The sequence below is a fragment of the Candoia aspera genome, chromosome 10, assembly GCF_035149785.1.
Source record: "Candoia aspera isolate rCanAsp1 chromosome 10, rCanAsp1.hap2, whole genome shotgun sequence".
Taxonomy (NCBI): domain Eukaryota; kingdom Metazoa; phylum Chordata; class Lepidosauria; order Squamata; family Boidae; genus Candoia; species Candoia aspera.
The window spans coordinates 17644856-17664664 of record NC_086162.1 but is presented as its reverse complement, the minus strand read 5'-3'; the positions used below and the strand labels follow the sequence as shown (position 1 = coordinate 17664664).

Below are 19809 nucleotides of genomic sequence, written 5' to 3'. Positions count from 1 at the left end.
CTCAGGGAACTGTTTTGAAGGCTGCCAGTGCGACGAGGGCTACGTGTTTGATGGATCTCAGTGTGTAACCATGAAGCAATGCGGCTGTGTTTATCATGGGGTCTATCTTAAGGTAATGTTTCTCTCCCTTGAGGTGGCTGAGAGGAGAAAAGGACTTTCTCTGCTCAGAGGAAGACAAGGAATGATTTCTGACAGACTCTTCAGTGGGAAATAATAACTTAAAGGGGGAGGCAGGACCTGGAGAAAGAAAAGGGCCATTGCTTGATATGCTGCAGGTCAGATGGCCAGATGGAGCCTGTATAAGCCCTTAAGCTGCTGTATATCCTCATATAGTACTTTTAGATCCTGACTTCTGAATCTTTTCTCTCGGCGGCTGGATCTTTTAGCTACTGCTTTTATTTTATTTTATGAATGAACAAATGGACTCATACTAGGCCACTTCTCTAGTCAGAAAACAGGATTATTAAGGGTGGGGGCACTGGTTGGGGGAGTAAAACAAAGTTAAGATGGCATCTCTGCTTTGCTTTATTTATTTATTTTCTATCCTGCCTTTATTATTTTTATAAATAACTCAAGGCAGGGCACATACCTAATACTCCTTCCTCCTCCTATTTGCCCCACAGCAACCACCCTGTGAGGTGAGTTGGGCTGAGAGAGAGGGACTTGTTTTACATGTGAGCTTGCTATGGACTGGGGTCTGTTCTCCAGAAAAATAGAAGTGGGTGGGTGATGCCATGTGCTTCATGACATGATTACACAGACCCAGATGATAGATGGACGGCACAGGGATGACATACTTGCTTCATTGCACAAATGTTCACTGTGGCTTCTACCCAGGAGCATCAAACAATGGCCATTATCTTAACTTTTATGACCCCTCTGCCGATGTCCCTGATTATGGGCCCAGGGACATTAACTATGTTTAAAATTAAATTAATTTAAAAATTGGAAGAAGGGCCGGGGAGGAAATGTGTTTCCTTTCTCATTATAATAAACTCTGGGACTGTGCCCAACAGACTGGCGAGCAGATCTACTCAGAGGGCTGCACAGAAAAATGCATCTGCAAGACAGCAGGCCAGCTGAAGTGTAATGAGAGCAGCTGCCGGACTGGGGAGAGCTGTGCCCTTCAGGATGGGGTGCGTAGCTGTGTGAAGCTGGAAGCGCAGTGCAAACTCACAGCCCAAGCCCAGATCATTTCTTTTGATGGTGCCTCAGGAAGATACTCCTGTGGTGGAGTCTATGAAATGGCCTCTCTTTGCGACCAGGACGCCTTCTCCTGGTTCAGGCTATTAGTGAGCATTGACAAGGACCGTCAGGTTGGCGTGGTACCTGGAAAGTCTATCTACTTTTACTTCCCAGATGGATCCATCCTGATTAAAAACCAAGAAAGGATATGGGTAAGTGGAAGTCAAGAGCAAATCAACTTAATAGCATTCAGCATACATTCTTTACAGGGTCCCCACCCCCCACCCCTAGAATAGTCCTTCAGGTATTCTGGCTAGAGAATGTAAAGGGGATTGGCTAGCTGATTAGGACAATTCATACTTTACCTTTAACTTTTACATTTTAATCATAAAATTGATTTTTAAATTTGGTAATAAATAACTGAATTAAAGTAAAGTCTCCCTTGAGTCAAGCTGGATTCTGGCTGAGTTGATGGACACCTCTCTCTTGTACAAGAAAATTTTGCCACTGCTATCTTCAGGGATTTTTTTGACTTCTCAGTCAAGGTGCAGCCATAGGATTCTCTGAGAAACCCCCAGTCAATTACTAAGCAAGCTTGCCACTGCTTAGCTTCCAAAACTGGGCAATGTGGGCCAGCAACAGCAGCTATAAGCTAATGGGATCCTTCAGATGAGTTGACTCCTGATGATAAAACTATGCAGACTTTCTGGTAACTCTACCGAAATGGTGAGATACCTATTATCTTTATCCCAACATCTTCTTTTCTTTCTACGTAGCTGCTGTCTGCAGACATCTGATCTCTTGCAGAGGATTTTGAAACTAGGCTGAGGACTACCTCAGTAGACCAAAGAAAGAAAACAAACATTTAAAATGAATACAGTGAAGTTTTCAGGTTGCTAACTTTTGTCCTACCTCAATCATGTTTTCCAGGTAAATGGTCATAGAGTAATGCTGCCGTACAAGAAAACCTCCGTGTCCATGAGGAGAATTCAAGACACAATTGTTATTGACCAGGGTTCTCAAGTGCAGGTTTATCTCCATCCTGATGGGACAGTGACAATGAGAGCCAAGGAGACCCTCAGAGGAAAGCTATGTGCCCCATGTGGAAACTTCAACAGGGACCATTTGGATGACATGAAGCTGTCCAGTGGAAAAAACACAAATAATTTTGATGAAGTTCTCAGGTCCTGGGAGGTGGAAGATTACTAACTCCTTTAAATTGCCCTGCAGACTGTTCCATCTGTGCTTGAGATCTGGTCTGAACAGACTATAGCAAAGCAAAATGGAAGCCCAACATTGTGTGTAGCATATGCTCAGACACTTGCTTACAGGAAACCACATTCTTGGATGACTCAGAGTCTAAACTTCTCTTTGAAAGTGACCCTGAACTTCCTGCAAGAGTGAAATTTCAGAATCCCTAAACGCATTAATAAGACTTTCAGTGGAATGGAGAACTTGATTAATTTCTGTACTCTGGAGGAACTACTGCCAGCCCCACTAGACAGATCAGACCAGGAAATCAACTCCGCAGGAAAGCTAAAACGAGTATTATTGAAATCAGCTATAATGGAAGAATCTGGCAAGTCTGATTGTGCTGTACATCCTCCTCTTTCTTCTAGTTCAGAGGCATCTACCTGAGGCACTTCAGAATGTAATCTTGCTGCTCTGGACTTAAAAAATGTTTCAGCCCCTTTTGCCTAGGTAACAGTTCCTGCATATCTCTGTCAAGGTCATCTTCCTTACTGTTGACCACTATACATTTAGCTGCAGAATGCATTTGCTTATGATTGGGTATATTGTGCAAATATAGAAAATGAATTAATTCAGTAAACCAGTTAAGTATGTTGTGTGAACTCAGACCATGGCTTATCATGATGGCTTGTCTCAATAAATATGCTGGACAACAAACTACCCAACTGCATGTAAGCTTAGCCTGGGCATAGTGAGGCTGATCCAAGTTATACTTAATTCTAACATCAGCAATGATTGATGGGAAAGCATTTATCCACCATACTAGAAAATAATAAAGTAGGTTAGGCAATGCAGGACTGACGTCAAATCACCCATACCTCCCCATGCCCTCTCCTACCCAAAGTTCCACCTGAAATTGCAACTTCACTTTTGTTTAATATTTAAAATGGCTTGTTTGTGCAGCACACGTCATTCACCAAATACGACTTATGGTATCTCTGTGTCCTCCCTGATACACATGCATTCCCACCAAGGATGCTGTAATTCATTCAGAGATTTAACTGGTGCAAATATGAAGGAGGAGCAAGTAAGATATTGTCCTTATTTCAAAATGTAATAAAGTTGGATTAGATAAAACGTTGTTGTTTTCCATCTTTTCTTCAGCAATAAATACTGCTCATACACAGGAAAATGCTTCAACATTTGATCACACTAACCTCAAAATAGCTACAAATTATAAATCCCCATGTCACTGTAAATCAGCTGAGCTGGAGATCATTAATTATGTTTCCTATAATTTGACCAAAGTCATCGGGACAATAATCCTGAGCCATGCTTAGCCACTGGTTTGGAAATGACCATGATCTATAAATAATCTCCTTTGTCTCAATTTTACTCCGACTGCTTCTTTTACCCCTCCATTTCCCCAAACACTGGGTGCATGCCTCTGAGTAATACTCTAATAATACTCTATTTAGCAACACTAAATGCTATGATCCTGAAAAAATGACTAAGAATACAATTTCTATAAAAGAAGAAATGATTTAGAATAAAAAAATTATCACAGAGGACTCATAGGAGGAATAGGGCACTGTTAGAAGACCTGTTTGGTAAAAGGCAGTGGGCATAAAATACAGTTTTAGATGCTGGTGCCTCTGTTTGTGTGTGTATGTGCATATTGATTGATCAATATAGGCTGAGTTTGTATAATGACCTTGGGCCAGTCCCTCTCTCTCAGCCCAAGAGCCAATCAGGCATGGTATGAGAGTTCTAGTCCCGCCTTAGGCCTGAAAGCCGGCTGGGTGACCTTCGGCCAGTCCCTCTCTCTCAGCCCAACCCACCTCACAGGGTTGTTGTGGGGAAAATAGGAGGAGGAAGGAGTATTTGGTATGTTCGCCGCCTTGAGTTATTTGTAAAAATAATAAAGGTGGGATAGTAAATAAATATAAATATAAATATAAATATAAATATAAATATAAATATAAATATAAATATAAATATAAATTCCAAAACTGAGTTAACCAAACACAGTTGGCCAAAGCTGCATAGCTACTCCAGAAGTGAACCACATCCATATTTTAACATTTCTGCACTTACACCATCTACACTTGCATGTTTAGCAGCTTTCCACATTATCACAGCATTTATGATTTTCTCTATCATTTTTTTTTTTGGACACTAACATTTATAGCATTTACTGTAACTCTGTTTTGGGGATATCACCATCATTCCCATACAAATCTCTAAAATACTCCAGCATGATCTCACTTTCTTTAATCATGTTCTGAAATTCTTTAATCACATTTGCTTTTAATCCCATTCACTCTGTTGGAGACTCCTGGTTTTAGATTTCTTTGCCCATTTCCAGAACAACTGTTGAATTCTATCGAAATCACCTTGCATTTCCACTGTCTCTCTTAATCTTAACTGTTCCTTGTTGTCCTTCACTACATTCTTTACCACTAGGCGTCATGAATGGGGGTATTATCTAATTTAGGCAGCAACCAGTTCCAACAACTGGTTCCAGTTTCTCTCCTCCTCTCTCCCATTTGCAATGGAACTGAAATACTTTTCCTATGTCACTTCCATTCTCTCTCTTCTCCCTTCTCCTCAAACTCACACCTAGTCACTATGCTTCCTCCCTCTTCTTCCTTCCCACAATCATCTGTAAGAGGACTGAAATCTCTTGGACAATTTAATAAAAGGACAATTACTCCAAGCTTCTGTGGAGTTACCATGAAAACACTCTCTGCAAGGTCCTCATGCAGAGATAACCGTGACAAACAACTTCAGGGCAGGCATATCGGGGATCTGCCCAATGTACGTTTCCTTGGAACTCCTGGCTTGATTAAGGGCAATTCCCTAAGGGCTTAGATTTGAATTATTATCTAAGGAAGGCTCCTTACTGGGCTATGCATCTAAGTGAGGTTTTGCCCAGTGACAGTTTTGTTATCAGACAGTTCCATGGGAATTGTTAAGCAATACACAAAGACAGGCCTGTTCTGGCTTTCCTTTTCTTGGGAAAGTAGCTTGCAAGACTGGCTGATGCAACAAGAACCTGGCTGATAAGTTGTGTTTTGGAATATGGTCTTCTGACAGCAGGGACAGCAAATTTAACGGAGTAGAGTTTTCTGATCACTCAGGGATGGGCAGACAGTGGTGCGGAGCATTAAAACTCAGCAGTGAGGGAAGTTTGAAATCCAGAGGGGGAGAATGTCTGTTCGAGGGAAAGAATGGTTTGGGTGATGGCAAGATGAGGGGCCATAATTCAAAACAAGTTGGGAAACCACATATGTCTTCTGCACAGCAGTTCCTTAACATGTGGTTCCTTAATAAGGTTTCTGTATCATGCTTTGCACTGATTTAGGGCAAAGTGGAACAATTTTTTCTACAGGCTGCATTTGACCTTGGTATGGGTAGGGGCCTACTCTTTGTAAAAGTGGGGGGAGGGGTTGGCATGATCATGGCTATCTGCAGAGGGGGCAAGTGACACTGCATGCGTCGTGACATCATTGCAGAGATGACACGGATAATGTACTTGTGTTATTATACAAGTGATCGTTTTGAAATCCTCATGGATTCTACCTGGGGCCAACTGAATTTGGATTAATATAAATCAATGGCAGTGAAATATGTGAGAAGCAATCATGATTTGCTTCCCTTTGTCACTTTAAGAAATTAAGGAGGCAAGTGGAAAAAACAGTGGTGGCATGACTCATACCTGCTCACTTAAAGCAAGTATGAACATAATGGGATATGTACTACGTAAGTGTGCAGAGTGATTTTGCTTGCCAGAAGCCAGCTGGGAAAGTCAAAAATGGCAATCCCGTGACCACAGGACTCTGTTACAGTCATAAATGTGAACTGGTTGCCAAACGCCCAAATCGTGATTACGTGACCACGGGGAAGTGGCAATGGTCATAAGTGTGAGGACCGGTTGTAAGCCGGTTTTTCTAGCACCCTCGTAAGTCCAAACCATCACTAAACAAATGGTTGTTAAGTGAGGACTACCTGTACAAATGAGAGAAGATTAGCATTAATTTTCAGTTGTAGGTGGATGAATAGAAGAAATAGAGGGACAGAACTGGGCATCCTAGGGAGATACGTCAGAGTCCTGGTTGGATAGAAGAGATGACAAATAAGCATTGTGCTCTCTGCCAGGGTACTTCTTTAAAATGGGATGGATGAATGGCATCTGAGATTCCTTGTAAAGAGAGCAACAGAGGAGGAACTCTGCAGGGCTACCCCCATGTGGGCATAAGCACTTCTGTAGATGGATGTAAAGAGAGATCAAAGACTAGAATTTGCTATTAGCTCTTCTTAGCCAGGTTGATTTAAAATGACCTCTGAGAACTACTAGGGCCAGGCCCACAGGGAAAAAATTATTTTAACCAGAAGTTAATGAGATATTACCAGGTTCTGGCACCGGTGGAAGGTAATTCTGCCTCTATCTGCAAGGCAGCACTCTTGATGCGTCTTGGAGCCACAAGGACAGCTGTTATAAACTTGAACTGGACAACTTCTAGGGCATTAAATTTTGTAACAGTACAAATCTGAATACCATAAAAATGCTGAGAAACAATCACACCAAGAAAGACCTTGCAAGCTGCAGGAATAAAATGTGTCACCTCTGAATGGAAAAATCTCAAGAAAAGCTACGTAGAGAAACACTGACCCAATAAGAGAAATGTGTGCCAAGTTCCAAGACTGGGACTGCATCCCAAGATATTTAAAGTACACCACTGCACTATTGGGAAGTTTGCTCTATTTGCATCCCATAGTTATATCATGCAAAAACTAACACTTCAGTTTTTTGATAACTAATTACAATTTGTCCTTTTAGGCAAAAGGAAGCCGGTGACCTCAGTGCCCTTCTCATTCCCACCTGGGAGACACAGAAATTACTATGTTGTCTACGTATAGCAAAGCTGGAATTGCACAATCTGCTAACATTGGAAAATGATGAACAGAAGATGCGAGAGCCTAAGTAACTGAATTGATATACGATAGCAAAGTAGGCAGGTTAGACTGCACCCCTGCCTTACCCCTCTTTGGGTGGTGACAGCTCCAGAAAGATGCCTCAAGGGGGAACTTCTGGTCTCAATGAGGTGATAGACTGAAGAGACTGGATAAGAAGGAATAATCTATTATCCATTGAGGATCCCTGTGTCCTAACAGTCAGGAATCACGCTGAGACGAGGAGTAGGTCTCTAGTGTTTATTACTGCTACACAAGACAGAATCCTAACAAACTGAAGAAGCGTGGGAAAAACCCAGACAGGTAAACCCCAAAAGTTAAAGTGGGTCTGATCTGTGTCTCTTTGAATGGCTGCTCAACTCCTCAGTACTACACATGTGTTTCCCCCCCCCCCCGGGATAGAGGCCCCTTCCTGCTCGCCATCAGTACTCATGACACCTGTAGTTTTTGTTGATGTTTTCCTACTAACGATTAAGACTGCTATTGTACCTAATAATTTTGGCCGGGTGAAGAGGTTGTATTTGATTGTCTCCTTTCACGTGCTTCATGCAAATCGCCTGGGGGGAGGAACCTGCCCGGACTTGTTTCAGTTCCTCTTTCCCTTGTCTGCCGGCATGTAGCAAGCCAGGTAGCTCTCAATGAGAGCTAAGTCCTTTAAATATGTTTTGCTTTTGTTTTTGCTTTCTGTAAATACATTATTTTTATAGATATGCCTGGTGTGTGTGACTTTTCTGATCTCTCCTGGGCTAAAGGCTTTCCCAGCAATCTGCCAACAGTTTTTCCCATATTTGTTCCTTGGAATCAGATCAAAAGCTGATTCGAAATCCATGCATTTTTCAGCTAAATGGTGCAGGGCCAAACAATGGTCCGAGGTTGAATGGCCCTTCTAAATCCTGCCTGCTCCTCAGCAAAGATATTTTTACTGGACCCAATCCAATAGTTTTAAACCAAGGTATTTTGCATACAGCTTGCTTTTGTATTTAGCAAAGGAATAGGTCTGTGGCAGGGTCAAGTCTATTTCCTTCATTTGTATAGAAAGGGATGACAATGGCCTCATTCCACTCCAATGGAAAATGTGCTGGGCTGTTGACATAGGTAAATAATGCAGCCAGCACTGGGGGCCCATTAACCTTTATTTTCCTTTTGTAACTCTGAAAATTGCCTTCAGGAGCTTTCCCAGGTTTCAATTGTGTGATGAGACCCTTAACTCAGCTATAGACACAGGTGGCCGTTCTGGAGGTACATCACAATGGGGGACCACCACTGGGTTATTTGGTAGTTTTAAGTGGAAAGTGCTCTGAAAATAATTTTTCCAAGTATCTGTAGGTATTTGACAGACAGGACCTGAACATCTGCTCATAGGAGAGCAGTTAACTAGGTGCCAGAACCAGGCTGAGTTCCTGAGCTTAACTACTGCAATTAATCTCCCCCAATCCTCTCTCAAGTCTTGCTGTTTCTTAGATTTGAAAAGAGCTTTATAGATCTTATGCTCTCTGAGTGATTGAAAGGAACCTAATGAGTTGTCAGATTGAAAAGCATATAATGTGGTGAGAAGGGCCTCCTTTGCATTATAACAATCTGAGTCAAAGCAAGGCTTGGATCTCATATGAGCGGAGGGGCACAGCCAGATGATGGGAGTCTAGACAGTAAGGCCTGGAGAGTAAATCAGGTTGAAAGATGGGCCTTGTCTCTTGTAGCATTTTATCTCACAGCACATAACTCATGTGTCTGAATAAAATAATGATTGTCTTCATGCTAGTGAAACAGATTTAACGTTTCAATTTTGTTTAACCCTGAAAAAAAAAGGGGGGGGGATGCCTATTGCCTTCTGAGATTATACCTTAATCTCACATTGATATGAACACACACACAGGCCTGAACTTTGCAAAAAAAATGGCCTGATCTCTAAAAGTTCCTTGGAACTCTTCTGGGAGAGATAAATATATCTGTATTCTATCTTAGCTGAAATTCTGTACACGCCTCTCCACATAGTTGTATCCATTCCAGGATATAACCAAAGTCAATTTCTTGCATTTATTGAAAAGCCAAGAGCACAAGTGTCTTCTGCTGGCTTCCTAAAGCAGACCATTTGGTTCTTCCCTTTGTCCTGCCAAGAAATCCAACCCTTGGGGCCACTGGAACTTCCCTGTAAATTCATTAGAAATAGGCGTTATCAGAACTTCTATAAAAGGGAAAGAGTAGCTAAGACTCAAAAACAGAGTGGACATCTTTTTTCCTCTCCTTCTCCAGGAACAGTTTTGTGAAGGGTTGAAGGTAAGAGACTATCTTGGATTGTATCTTGGGTCACTTTTCAGTTGGCCCTCCAGACCAAATCGTTCATCATGCAGCAACAAGGATTCCAGCTAGTTTACGGACTTTTCCCCACCAATGTCTGTAAGGGCTGCTAGTTAGTTCAGGGAGAACATCAACTCTCTTCCTTCATCTAAAATGGAGGCGGACATTCAGATGTTATAGAACTAAAATTCTCAGCTCTTGTCTTCATTGACCATTTGGGCTGGCACTATGAGTATTAGCAATGGTTGGAGGACCACCCATTTCCCACGAATGAGTGCATATTTTGGGAGGAAAGTCTGTAATCATCTCTTTGCTAATTCCCCTTTTCTCTTCAATTTCATTTCTGCTTGGCATGGAATGTTATCCATTAGCTCTATCATTCTTTGGATCCAATTCCCTTTTACCTACCCCAACAGGGAGCCAGATAGGTTGGGCCTACAGCTTCCAGAATCCCCATCCAGTGAGTCCAATGCCCAAGGATTCTGGGAGCTGTAGTCCCAATGAATCCAGAGGGTTCCATGTTGGGAAAGGTCTGAGAGCTAGGTTTTTTTCAAAGCATGCCACATACTAACTAAACCATTCTGCCTTTTTATCAAACTTCAAGTATTGTCCCCTTCCACAAATCTAATGGGCAGATAGGAACAGAATAATTATGTTCATACACTATGATTTGCATAATTTTGATTCAGTGTGCCATGTGAATGCAGCCATTGTAATTCATTAAAAAATACAGAGTTAGCAAATCATAGCTTTGTGTGATATGTAACCCTAATATTAAGGAATGTTAATACTCTGTTGAGCCCAAATATATGCATATTTGAGACCATGGATCATCATCCAGTCTACATCAGTGTTCTCTCTATAGGTTTTGAGTTATCATTTCCATAATATGATCTTACTGACCAGGTTGGCTGGGGCTGATGGAAACAGAGAGTCAAAACTTCAAGGAGGAAGGCACAGCAGACCTCTAAAGTTTTGGTGTCTTCATATGCATTCATGTTATTTAAATAATATGCATTCATATTTTATTTGTTTCTGTTTTGTTCTGTAGACATGGTAATGAAGGAGATCCTGATCTTCCTGGCCAATGTGGTGCTCTTAAAAGGTGATTAAGCTGAGCTGGAGGAAATCTCAGCTTCTGTTTCTATCTGGGGTTGTCGGGGTAGCAGAATGCTTCTTCTGTTCCTCTTCTGCTAATTTATTCATGAAACCCTGGGTAGCCTCATATAACATTTTAAGCCAACATGTACTTTCCATGTTTGTAGTTGAGCGTATTTTGGGTGCCAAACGGACTGTGGTTTCTTTAATAAACTACAATTAAGTAAAGTGTGGATTAACATTTTGTGTAAACACAGACAATTCGTTATCTTCTCCTGTAATATGACTGTTCCAGACACAAACTTTATATTTAGACGTGGTGTAATAAAATGAAATAAATTAAATGCTATCAATACAATGTTTCTCCGTTATATAACAATTTTCTCTCATCTTGCATTAGAGATGGTAATTCAGAAAACACTCCAGGCTCTTGGAGAATTCATTTGCTGCTGTGAGGCTTCAGCTTTATGCCTACACAGTTCATGAAGTAGACAGACAAGTTAATATTTGGGCCTGCTGTTTCAGGCAGTTCCCTTCTCAGGGGAAATAGAGCTTTGGGAAAGGGCATCAACAGAAATGTTGGCAGATCAGATCAGAGTGGGAAGTGGCCAGTTGTATCGTTTTGTCCCCACCTTAAATTCTTAGGTGACCAGAACTGACCTGGAAATATGAAAGAAGATTGTCTTTATTGACTTAACACACACCTGTCAGTTAATCCAAACAAGGAACTTGGGGATTTGATAGCAGATGTGATACATGAAACTTACTAGCCATGGTTTCTTCACTGTAAATATTCAAAACTACAACTTTAATTAATCCTTAGTGGAAAAGGAGACTTCTGAAATCTTTTTAAGCCACAGGAGTGTCCTGAAAATTACGTTAGACATAAATAAACACATATTCCTTTCATTCAGGCCATGGTTCAGTGATATAAGTTCCATCTCTGATAACACCAAGAAAGGCTGGAAAAACCCTTCTTTGAAACCCTGGAAAGTTATGCTTAGTCAGTACTGGCAGTACTGGAGTGAGTGAAGCAATGATGCCTATAAGGAGAAAACAGTTTCTTGTGTTTGCTCTATTTTCCTAAGACAAGTTAATTTTTCAGCGTTGATGGATGGTAGGAAAGAAATAACCAGGAATAGACAAAAGAACTACTGATTTCCAAGTTAGCTTCTTATTTCTCAACGGCATCCATTTCTTATGAAATGCCATGATGCTTAGAGGTACATGTAATCATTAAGTTTTGCTATACTGATTCCAGCTCAAGTCTGCACGGAAATCCCTAACCCTGGAACCCTGGAACAGATTCATGCTGGCAATGGATTGGTAGTTGGTCTGGAGCCAACAGGCAATGTTTTCATGATGAATGGAGAAGACTGGCTCTATCTGGCTGGAGGGATGAAACATGTAACTTCTGGAGTTGGTGGTATATGGATGGTTGACAACAATGACCAGATCTATCGGATGATAGGAGGCAATCTGGAAAGAATACCAGGTACCATATAATTGGTGAAGAGAAAGCAATTGTGAAATTCTGTTTTTCAGCCAAAGTATGGTTATTCTGCTTGGGACTCTATAGGTGGAGACCACTGGCTTGGAAAGCTGCTATAGCTATGTTACCTGTACAATTTGGATCTCCACAGGTAATACATTGGATGAGATTCAGATTCTCCAGTGTTGTATTCATAACAAATTCTTTTGCAGTAGACACTTGGGGATGGGATGGGGAATCTGTCGAGAATGAACTGCTGTAACTATTGAACCTGGAGAAAGACTTTGACATCTTCTAGTAGTTCCAGAAAGATTAAATATCAAAATGACTTGCTCCCTATTATACTGTACCTCATAATTCATCTACTGTAAGAGCAATCAACTTTAGGTTTGCTCTTGAGTGTCTACAATTGAGTTTATAGGACACACTAAGCTAGTACATTCAGTTAACAAGCATGCACATTTCCAGTTATACTCCATTGCTCATGTTCTTTAACTAAGTTTGTGATTCCTTTGTCATCCCAGTTTGAAATAGCAACCATTGGATTTTCTGGAAATCAGGATTTATTTAGAACCTATAACAAATCTTAGTTATAAATCCTCATTTCCAGAAATCTAAAGTGGTGGATATTTGGGGATCAGGTGACATAGCAACAAGATGCAAGCTACAAAGTGGATATGTGGCAGGGATAGGGGATATGTGGAGCTCTTTAATTTAGTATATCACACCTATATGGCCTATGAAATGGATCCTTCTGCTTGTCTTCGGGGGAACTAGAGATTAAAGAAGCCATTGTTCTCCCTGGGTGTAACTTTGGGTTAATTACTACTTTCTCTCCTTTTGACTTTGTTATTCTTCTTTCTCAGGGTCATTTAATCAGATCAATGCTGGAGGAGCTTTCTATGTGGTTGGCATTAACTCAGAAGGACAGGCCTCTTGCATTTCTAGTTCTCAGCTAAACACAATGAAAGCAGGCTCTCCTTTAACCTGGACCAATATGGAAGGAAGTCTGGGATCCATCACCTGTGGCTTAAACGGTTGTTGGGGTGTGAGCAGTGACAGTGATGTGCATTATCGCCATGGTGTCAAGCCAGAGAGGTGTGAAGGCACAACCTGGGAGCATATCCCTGGCATTTACTCCATGATTGCTACTGGGAGTGATGGAAGTGTCTTTGCTCTGAAATCGGGGAATACTTATCGCAGGTAAGGGCTACTAAATTAGAACCTTTAAGTGTTTTTCCAGGAAAAAAATGTAGTTGACATGATGCTGTGGTCACCACAGTTGAAACAAGAGAGTGAAATATTGGACCAAGTCCAACCCCTTTTGAATGTGTGTGTGACCCTGAATGTACAATGAATGAATGTAAGTGGCAGGGACTGAACTCTGAGGTTCCATCTGCCACATAGCCAATACTGCCATGTCCCCCGCTGCTGCATAAGGTTAACCCTACTCCTGCTATGTTTGGTGCAGGGGTTAAAGGCACTGGATTAGAAGCTGGGAGACTGAGTTCCAGTCCTGCCTTAGGCATGGAAGCCAGCAGGGTGACGTGGGCCAGTCATTCTCTCTCAGTTCTAGGAAGAAGGCAAGGGCAAACCACTTCTAAAAATGTTGCCAAGAAAACTGTGTGGACTGGTCCATGGAGTTGGCAGGAGTCAAGACTGTCTCTCACACACAAACAAAGCTGAAATAAAACTTATCTGAGCAACTCAATAATGGAACCCGAGAGTTAATGGGCTTCCTTTGGCTGAATGTGTTCAAGCAGAAACTGGACAGTCATCAGTCAGGGATTTCTGTACCAAGCTGGAGGTTCTCCTCCAGGACCTCTACCAGTTCGAGGATTATAGTATGGCTTAAGATGATGTTCACACAATATCCTAGGACAATGGCTAGGTGACTAGAATACATTGAACATTAAATGACTTAACCTTAGTCTAGGTAAAGGTAAAGGTAAAGGTTTCCCTTGACGTAAAGTCCAGTCGTGTCCGACTCTAGGGGGCGGTGCTCATCTCCGTTTCAAAGCCTTGGAGCCGGCGTTGTCCATAGGACACTTCCGGGTCATGTGGCCAGCATGACTCACGGAACGCCGTTACCTTCCCGCCGAAGCGGTACCAATTAATCTACTCACATTTGCATGTTTTCGAACTGCTTGGTGTGCAGAAGCTGGGACGAGCAACGGGAGCTCACCCCGCCGCGCGGTTTCGAACCGCCGACCTTCCGATCGACAGCTCAGCGGTTTAACCCGCAGCGCCACCGCGTCCCAACCTTAGTCTAGAGTGTTGTGCAAAACCAGCCCACGTTTCAAAGGGTGCCACTGAATCATTTCTTCCTTTGCTCTGGAGGGAGAGGTGGCTCAGAGATTCAAAGGGACACCAGGAATCCAAGAGATGTGAATTGTATGAAATCAACAGAACTGAATGGATTTTTTCCCCTTGTTTAGTTCCCAAGGAAACTTAGTTTAAACATCTCTGAACAGCATGTTGACATAGACAAAATGATTGAACAAATGTTCCCCAGTCTTATACAGAAATGGTGTGATCCAGCTGGATCTGAAATCAGGCTGGATAACAGTGTTTTTGAAAAAAATTAGCTGCCCTCCAATGATACTTATGATCTCCTGGTGCACCCACACAAATAATATGGATAGGAAAATGCTTTCCTTCTTTTATTATTGTAAGAATGATCCACGGAAACTTTGTAAAAACACCAAGCAAATCCATAGGGAGTAGGGTTATTGATGTGTTACTCATTTATTTGCAGGCAAGGACACAAGAAATTGATTGACAGTGTTTATTAAGATCAGTTTAGACTCACCTCTGACCTAGAACAAAAAGGGTCTTAAAACATTGCAAGGAACATACCACTGCTCCTTATAACATGGAGAGTTTCAATTTCTGGTAAACACCAACGTGCTCACAATCACTAGCTACTAACCAAGATCACTTTATATTATCTTCAGTAGCAGAGAAGATGGCTGGGTTCAGTATCCACATTAAACCATTGTTAGTTTTAATCATGGTTTCTTGCATAATTCCCAATGGCTGGGTTCAAACAAACCACATGGTGGGTAAACTCAGCTAGTGTGACCCTCAAGAATGGTTGTTGGAAAACACAAGTCAGAAGGTGTATTTCCTGACCTGGGCTTCCCATCTTCCATTTGATATGTGAGCTGATGGACTTGATGAGACTGGTTAATCCACATGGCTCTGCTAAAGTACTTCTTGTTTATTTTAATTCTTGCAGGGATGGAATCACAACAGACAAAGTGACAGGAAGCAGATGGGCAAGAGTTAATGGCATCACTGAGAAGGCCAAGCGCTTGACCTACGACTTGAATATTTTGTGGCTGATCACCATAGATGACAAGATTCTGCGTTGTCAGTTATAGTAAAGCATATCTGCTGCCTTTTCCCATCCTTGCAGACCTTCTGCTTATTTACTCCTTCTTCTAATTCAGCTCTAAGCTCAGGGGCATATGTGAAGCTCTTGTGCAAGCATTTGTAGAAGTAGCATCAGCAATTTTAGCAGAATGAATCTATTTGGATTAATGGAGAATTTATAGCTAGATTCACACAGTGTCCTAAGTTGTGATTTATTACATAAACCAGAGATGTAAAGCCATAAACTGGGGAGGGTGTGGGAGGCTTTGGAGCCAGATATCATATCTGAAAACCCTGGCTGTTGTTCCAGAACCTTAGTGAAAGTTTGAATTGAAATTAACAATTGTCCTTTTTTGATGTTAACAAAGGGGAATGCTGTTAACTGCAGGAAGAATACTTTTCGTTTAATAAATTTTGAGTTAACCTTTTTTCTCCTTCTCCCATATGGTTTTTTTTTTTTGCAATATGCCTCCTTGGCTGTCATTCAAAGGTCAAAGGTTGCTTTCTGTCCATGAAAAAGTTTTGCACATTTCCCCTAGATCATGGCTTATAAACTACTGTGGCAAAGCTGGGATGTTTGAACCAGCTACATCAACTCTGATTTCCTTGGACAGAAAAAAAGATGCTGCAGCTCTGAAATCAGCTGGAGGAAGAAGGAAATCAGGGGACGAGAATAATGACTCTTGAGCTATGAATACGGCTACTGCACCTGAGCCATTCCTCAAGATGGATAAGCCACAGCTACCAGCTAACAAGCATCCAGGCCTCACGTGGCTTTGGAGATTGGGTTGGGGTTCTGCCTAAGCGCAGTGAAGGCAGAGGTCTATAGCCACTTCAATTCCCTTTGTCGTTGTTCAAGGGGAAATGTTCACACGGATTCACAGTTTGTGTGGTGAAGCATCATGCAATCCGGAGAATGTATTTGAGGCTTTTACTTGGGTGTCTCCAACTGCGATTAAGTATAGGGGGTCTTCCTCATCTCTCCTCAGACTAGCAACACTGTTTCCACATTCACAATTTGCCAAATGGACACATGCTGGGGAAGCATATTCAGAGAGATGGAGGATCCTCTAGTGGCAACAAGGAGTGCTGGGAAAAGTGCTCAGGCCAGCAACTTGCTGACTTAATCTCCAAATCTTGTTCCTTCATTCATTGCATTTTTGCTTCCTACTTTTCTGGGTCTCAAGCTGGCTAAAAGAAGTCACAAAACAATAAAGAGCCATTAAACATTAACCAAGTCAAAAGCAATCATTAGAAGCAGGAACTGCCAGCAGTGCTCTTTTTCAGAATACTCCATCCCTTTCCCCTTTCCACTCAGTTTTGCATTGGATCAGCTCATTAATCGCTCACACTCAGCACTACTGAGACCGCTCAGTTCTCATTGCTTTATCATTTGTAATTTCCCCTTCACCCTAGGAGGATTTTCTGCATTACAGCAAATCTCAGGGAAAGCCTCATGCAATGGCACCTCTAGAAACACTACTTTTTAGAGAGCTCCGGTAGATCAGAAACACACCTACAATCGATCTGTAAATAGCAAAATATGTTGAGGGAATAATTCCCTTGCCCTTGAGGTTAATAGAAAGGGAAGAGCTTCCTAGCGCCTTCCGTTTTTTAAATTTTTTCTGCAAAGCAGCAGGTGGTTGGCTGCGGGGAAGAAAAGAAAGAAGCCTGCTTTGAATGCTGAATAAGATTGCCATCTTACCCACCCACCCACCCACCCACACCCATCAGTAAATTATTTTTGGAAAACTCTTCTACGGAGTCGGTGGGCTTTTGTCTCTATGGAGAAGTAAAGAAAGAGAATGCAGCAGGTTCTGGGGATTTCTTCCAATGGAAAACACGAGCACCACTCTGAGTTTGTGTATTGCACTAAGCAGTGGTTGGATTAAGCATGGTTAACCCCACTGCTGAGGTTACACATGTTAAGATTCAACAACTGCTGAGCTAACGCATAAACCATGATTTACAAGCCACAATCTGGGAGTGCTAAACATGCTAAACAAAACTAAGCCTGTCTTATAATTTACAGTGGTGCAAAGAATTCCTTCACTAGCTTGCTCTTTTGCTCATGATAAGCAAATTCACAGTGGGTGCTTCTTATTCTTTTACTATAATTATTGCTATTATTACTTACCAGTGTAAAACATTGTTCCTAAAAATGGAATCCTGCCTTCCATTGCAGGAAAAAGATAGTATCTGCACTGTGTAGAAATTTCAAGTAAACTTTTCCTTTCCATTGTGCTCCTAATGATGGTGTGAACTGGCCCTAAAGGTAAAGGTAAAGGTTTCCCTTGACGTAAAGTCCAGTCGAGTCCGACTCTAGGGGGCGGTGCTCATCTCCGTTTCTAAGCCTTGGAGCCGGCGTTGTCCATAGGACACTTCCGGGTCATGTGGCCAGCATGACGACACGGAACGCCGTTACCTTCCCGCCGAAGCAGTACCTATTGATCTACTCACATTTGCATGTTTTCGAACTGCTAGGTGAGCAGGAGCTGGGATTAACAACGGGAGCTCACCCCGCCGCGCGGTTTCGAACCGCCAACCTTCCGATCGACAGCTCAGCGGTTTAACCCGCAGCGCCACCGCGTCCCTTTCGAACTGGCCCTAATTTATATATTAATATTAATTTAGAAAGATGTATCTTTAGTCCAGGTAGGATAGGCTTGACATGTAGGAAATAGCTAAACTATATTAGTTTATGTAAAATTGACTTACCATTATTGCCATCACCAACATAGTTTAATATTGATTATAGACTAGACTGGGTATGAAACACAGGAAAAGATTGTTGTTGCTGTTTTCAATTTACCCTGTCCTTTCATTTGGCCACTTAGCCCAACAATGTCAAGGGTCAAAGGCAACATTTTTCTCATCTCTGATGTCTGCAATCATTTTCAGCGGAGATAAACAAAATTTGAAATTGAGGCTACAGAAAGTTGTTTGTGACCATACTGAGAAATGGTGGCAACATGTAAAAGGTTGACAAGACAAATAGAAAGAAAAATCAAAGTATTTTCTTCCATATAACCATTGTGAGCAAATCAAAGCCAACTTTAGAGCAGAGATGGATACAATGTCCTCACTCTTCCTTGGCACACCTATTATTTGAGGTCACAACACTGTCACATAGCCCCTGAGTCCAAAGTTAAGGATGGATTCTTAATCATGCCAAACCATGGATTATTTAACACTGGCTTCTGACACAACTCACAAAACCAAAATTAAGGCACCCTGTATTATTGGGACAGGCACTATACCAGTGGTTCTTAAAGTGGGGGTAATTATTCCCAAGGGAATAATTTGGGCATATCCTAGGAGTGATGGAGCAATCTGTAATTGGAGGTTTGTGAGTCAAGAATCCAATTGTGGACTGCAGCTACTGAGACACAGGTGTAAAACAACAAAGCCGGTGGGGTGGTGGTGGTGCACAACGACATTATTGCGACCAGGAAAAGGGGGAAATGGGTCAAACAGTTTAAGAACCACTGCACTACATCCAAATACACCTTGTACTAGTTGAAAACAATTTAATTTGCCTAGAGATTTCTATAAATGTTTCATTGGAGCTGTACTGTTCAAATGTGTTTCAATTTCAAATTAAAAACTATCATAAAGTTCTGTGAATCTTCACCTCCAACATTCTTTGCTAGTGTTTTCAAATACTTTCCAACTTCATCAAATGTATTTTTAAGAAAGCTCTTCAGAGTAGCCTCAAATTTCACTTCAGGGATTTCTTCTCTGCAGCCACTTCCTATCATCTGATTTATTAGTCATACTCTTCTTAAACTTCAAAATTGACAGGCTCAGCCTAGAACAATGGTGTGCAATCTTTCAGGACCTAAGAATTGCACTTTTCCCCCCCTGGATGTGGAATAATAACACTGCAGGAAGGATTCTGATGCCTTTAAAAAAAAATCCAAGTCATAAACAATTCTGCCCTCCAAAAATGCTACCCCCCCCCCATAAAGTTTAAATCGTTAAATATGTGGTTTTTCTATGAAAAATCAGTGGCTTTGGGGAAGACAGAATTGGAGGATGGGGTGCATTGTACACAGCTTTGAGTTCCTGGCAGAAAGGTGGGACAGACATCTATCAAACAAGTGGGCAAAATGAGGACTTGGTAATTCCAAAATGGGGTCTAAAAGACCACATATAGACCATGGACCATTGTCTCCCCACCATTCTAGGTG

At 41.7% G+C, this 19809-nt stretch overlaps 1 protein-coding gene and 1 long non-coding RNA gene across 2 annotated transcripts; both read left to right on the top strand.

Moving 5' to 3' along the window:
- The first annotated feature begins 1310 nt into the window (after window positions 1-1310).
- LOC134503170 (uncharacterized) lies at window positions 1311-3096 on the top strand. Its single transcript, XR_010068508.1, has 2 exons — window positions 1311-1397; window positions 2116-3096. It is a non-coding gene; the product is annotated as an uncharacterized LOC134503170 (long non-coding RNA).
- A 6457-nt stretch (window positions 3097-9553) lies between these two features.
- Window positions 9554-16031, top strand: LOC134503065 (fish-egg lectin-like). The gene is made up of 5 exons (XM_063311684.1): window positions 9554-9627; window positions 10700-10753; window positions 12008-12241; window positions 13105-13441; window positions 15480-16031. Exons 2-5 carry the CDS (start codon window positions 10702-10704, stop codon window positions 15622-15624), a joined length of 768 nt encoding a protein of 255 aa, XP_063167754.1. The 5' UTR covers window positions 9554-9627; window positions 10700-10701; the 3' UTR covers window positions 15625-16031.
- The last annotated feature ends 3778 nt before the right edge of the window (window positions 16032-19809 follow it).

Bases quoted from the DNA above. Each gene is read 5' to 3' on its own strand.
- LOC134503065 (XM_063311684.1), top strand. From the start codon at position 10,702: ATGGTAATGAAGGAGATCCTGATCTTCCTGGCCAATGTGGTGCTCTTA. The intron at 12,242-13,104 runs GTACCATATAAT...CTTCTTTCTCAG, and splicing joins CAATCTGGAAAGAATACCAG to GGTCATTTAATCAGATCAAT. The intron at 13,442-15,479 runs GTAAGGGCTACT...TAATTCTTGCAG, and splicing joins TCGGGGAATACTTATCGCAG to GGATGGAATCACAACAGACA.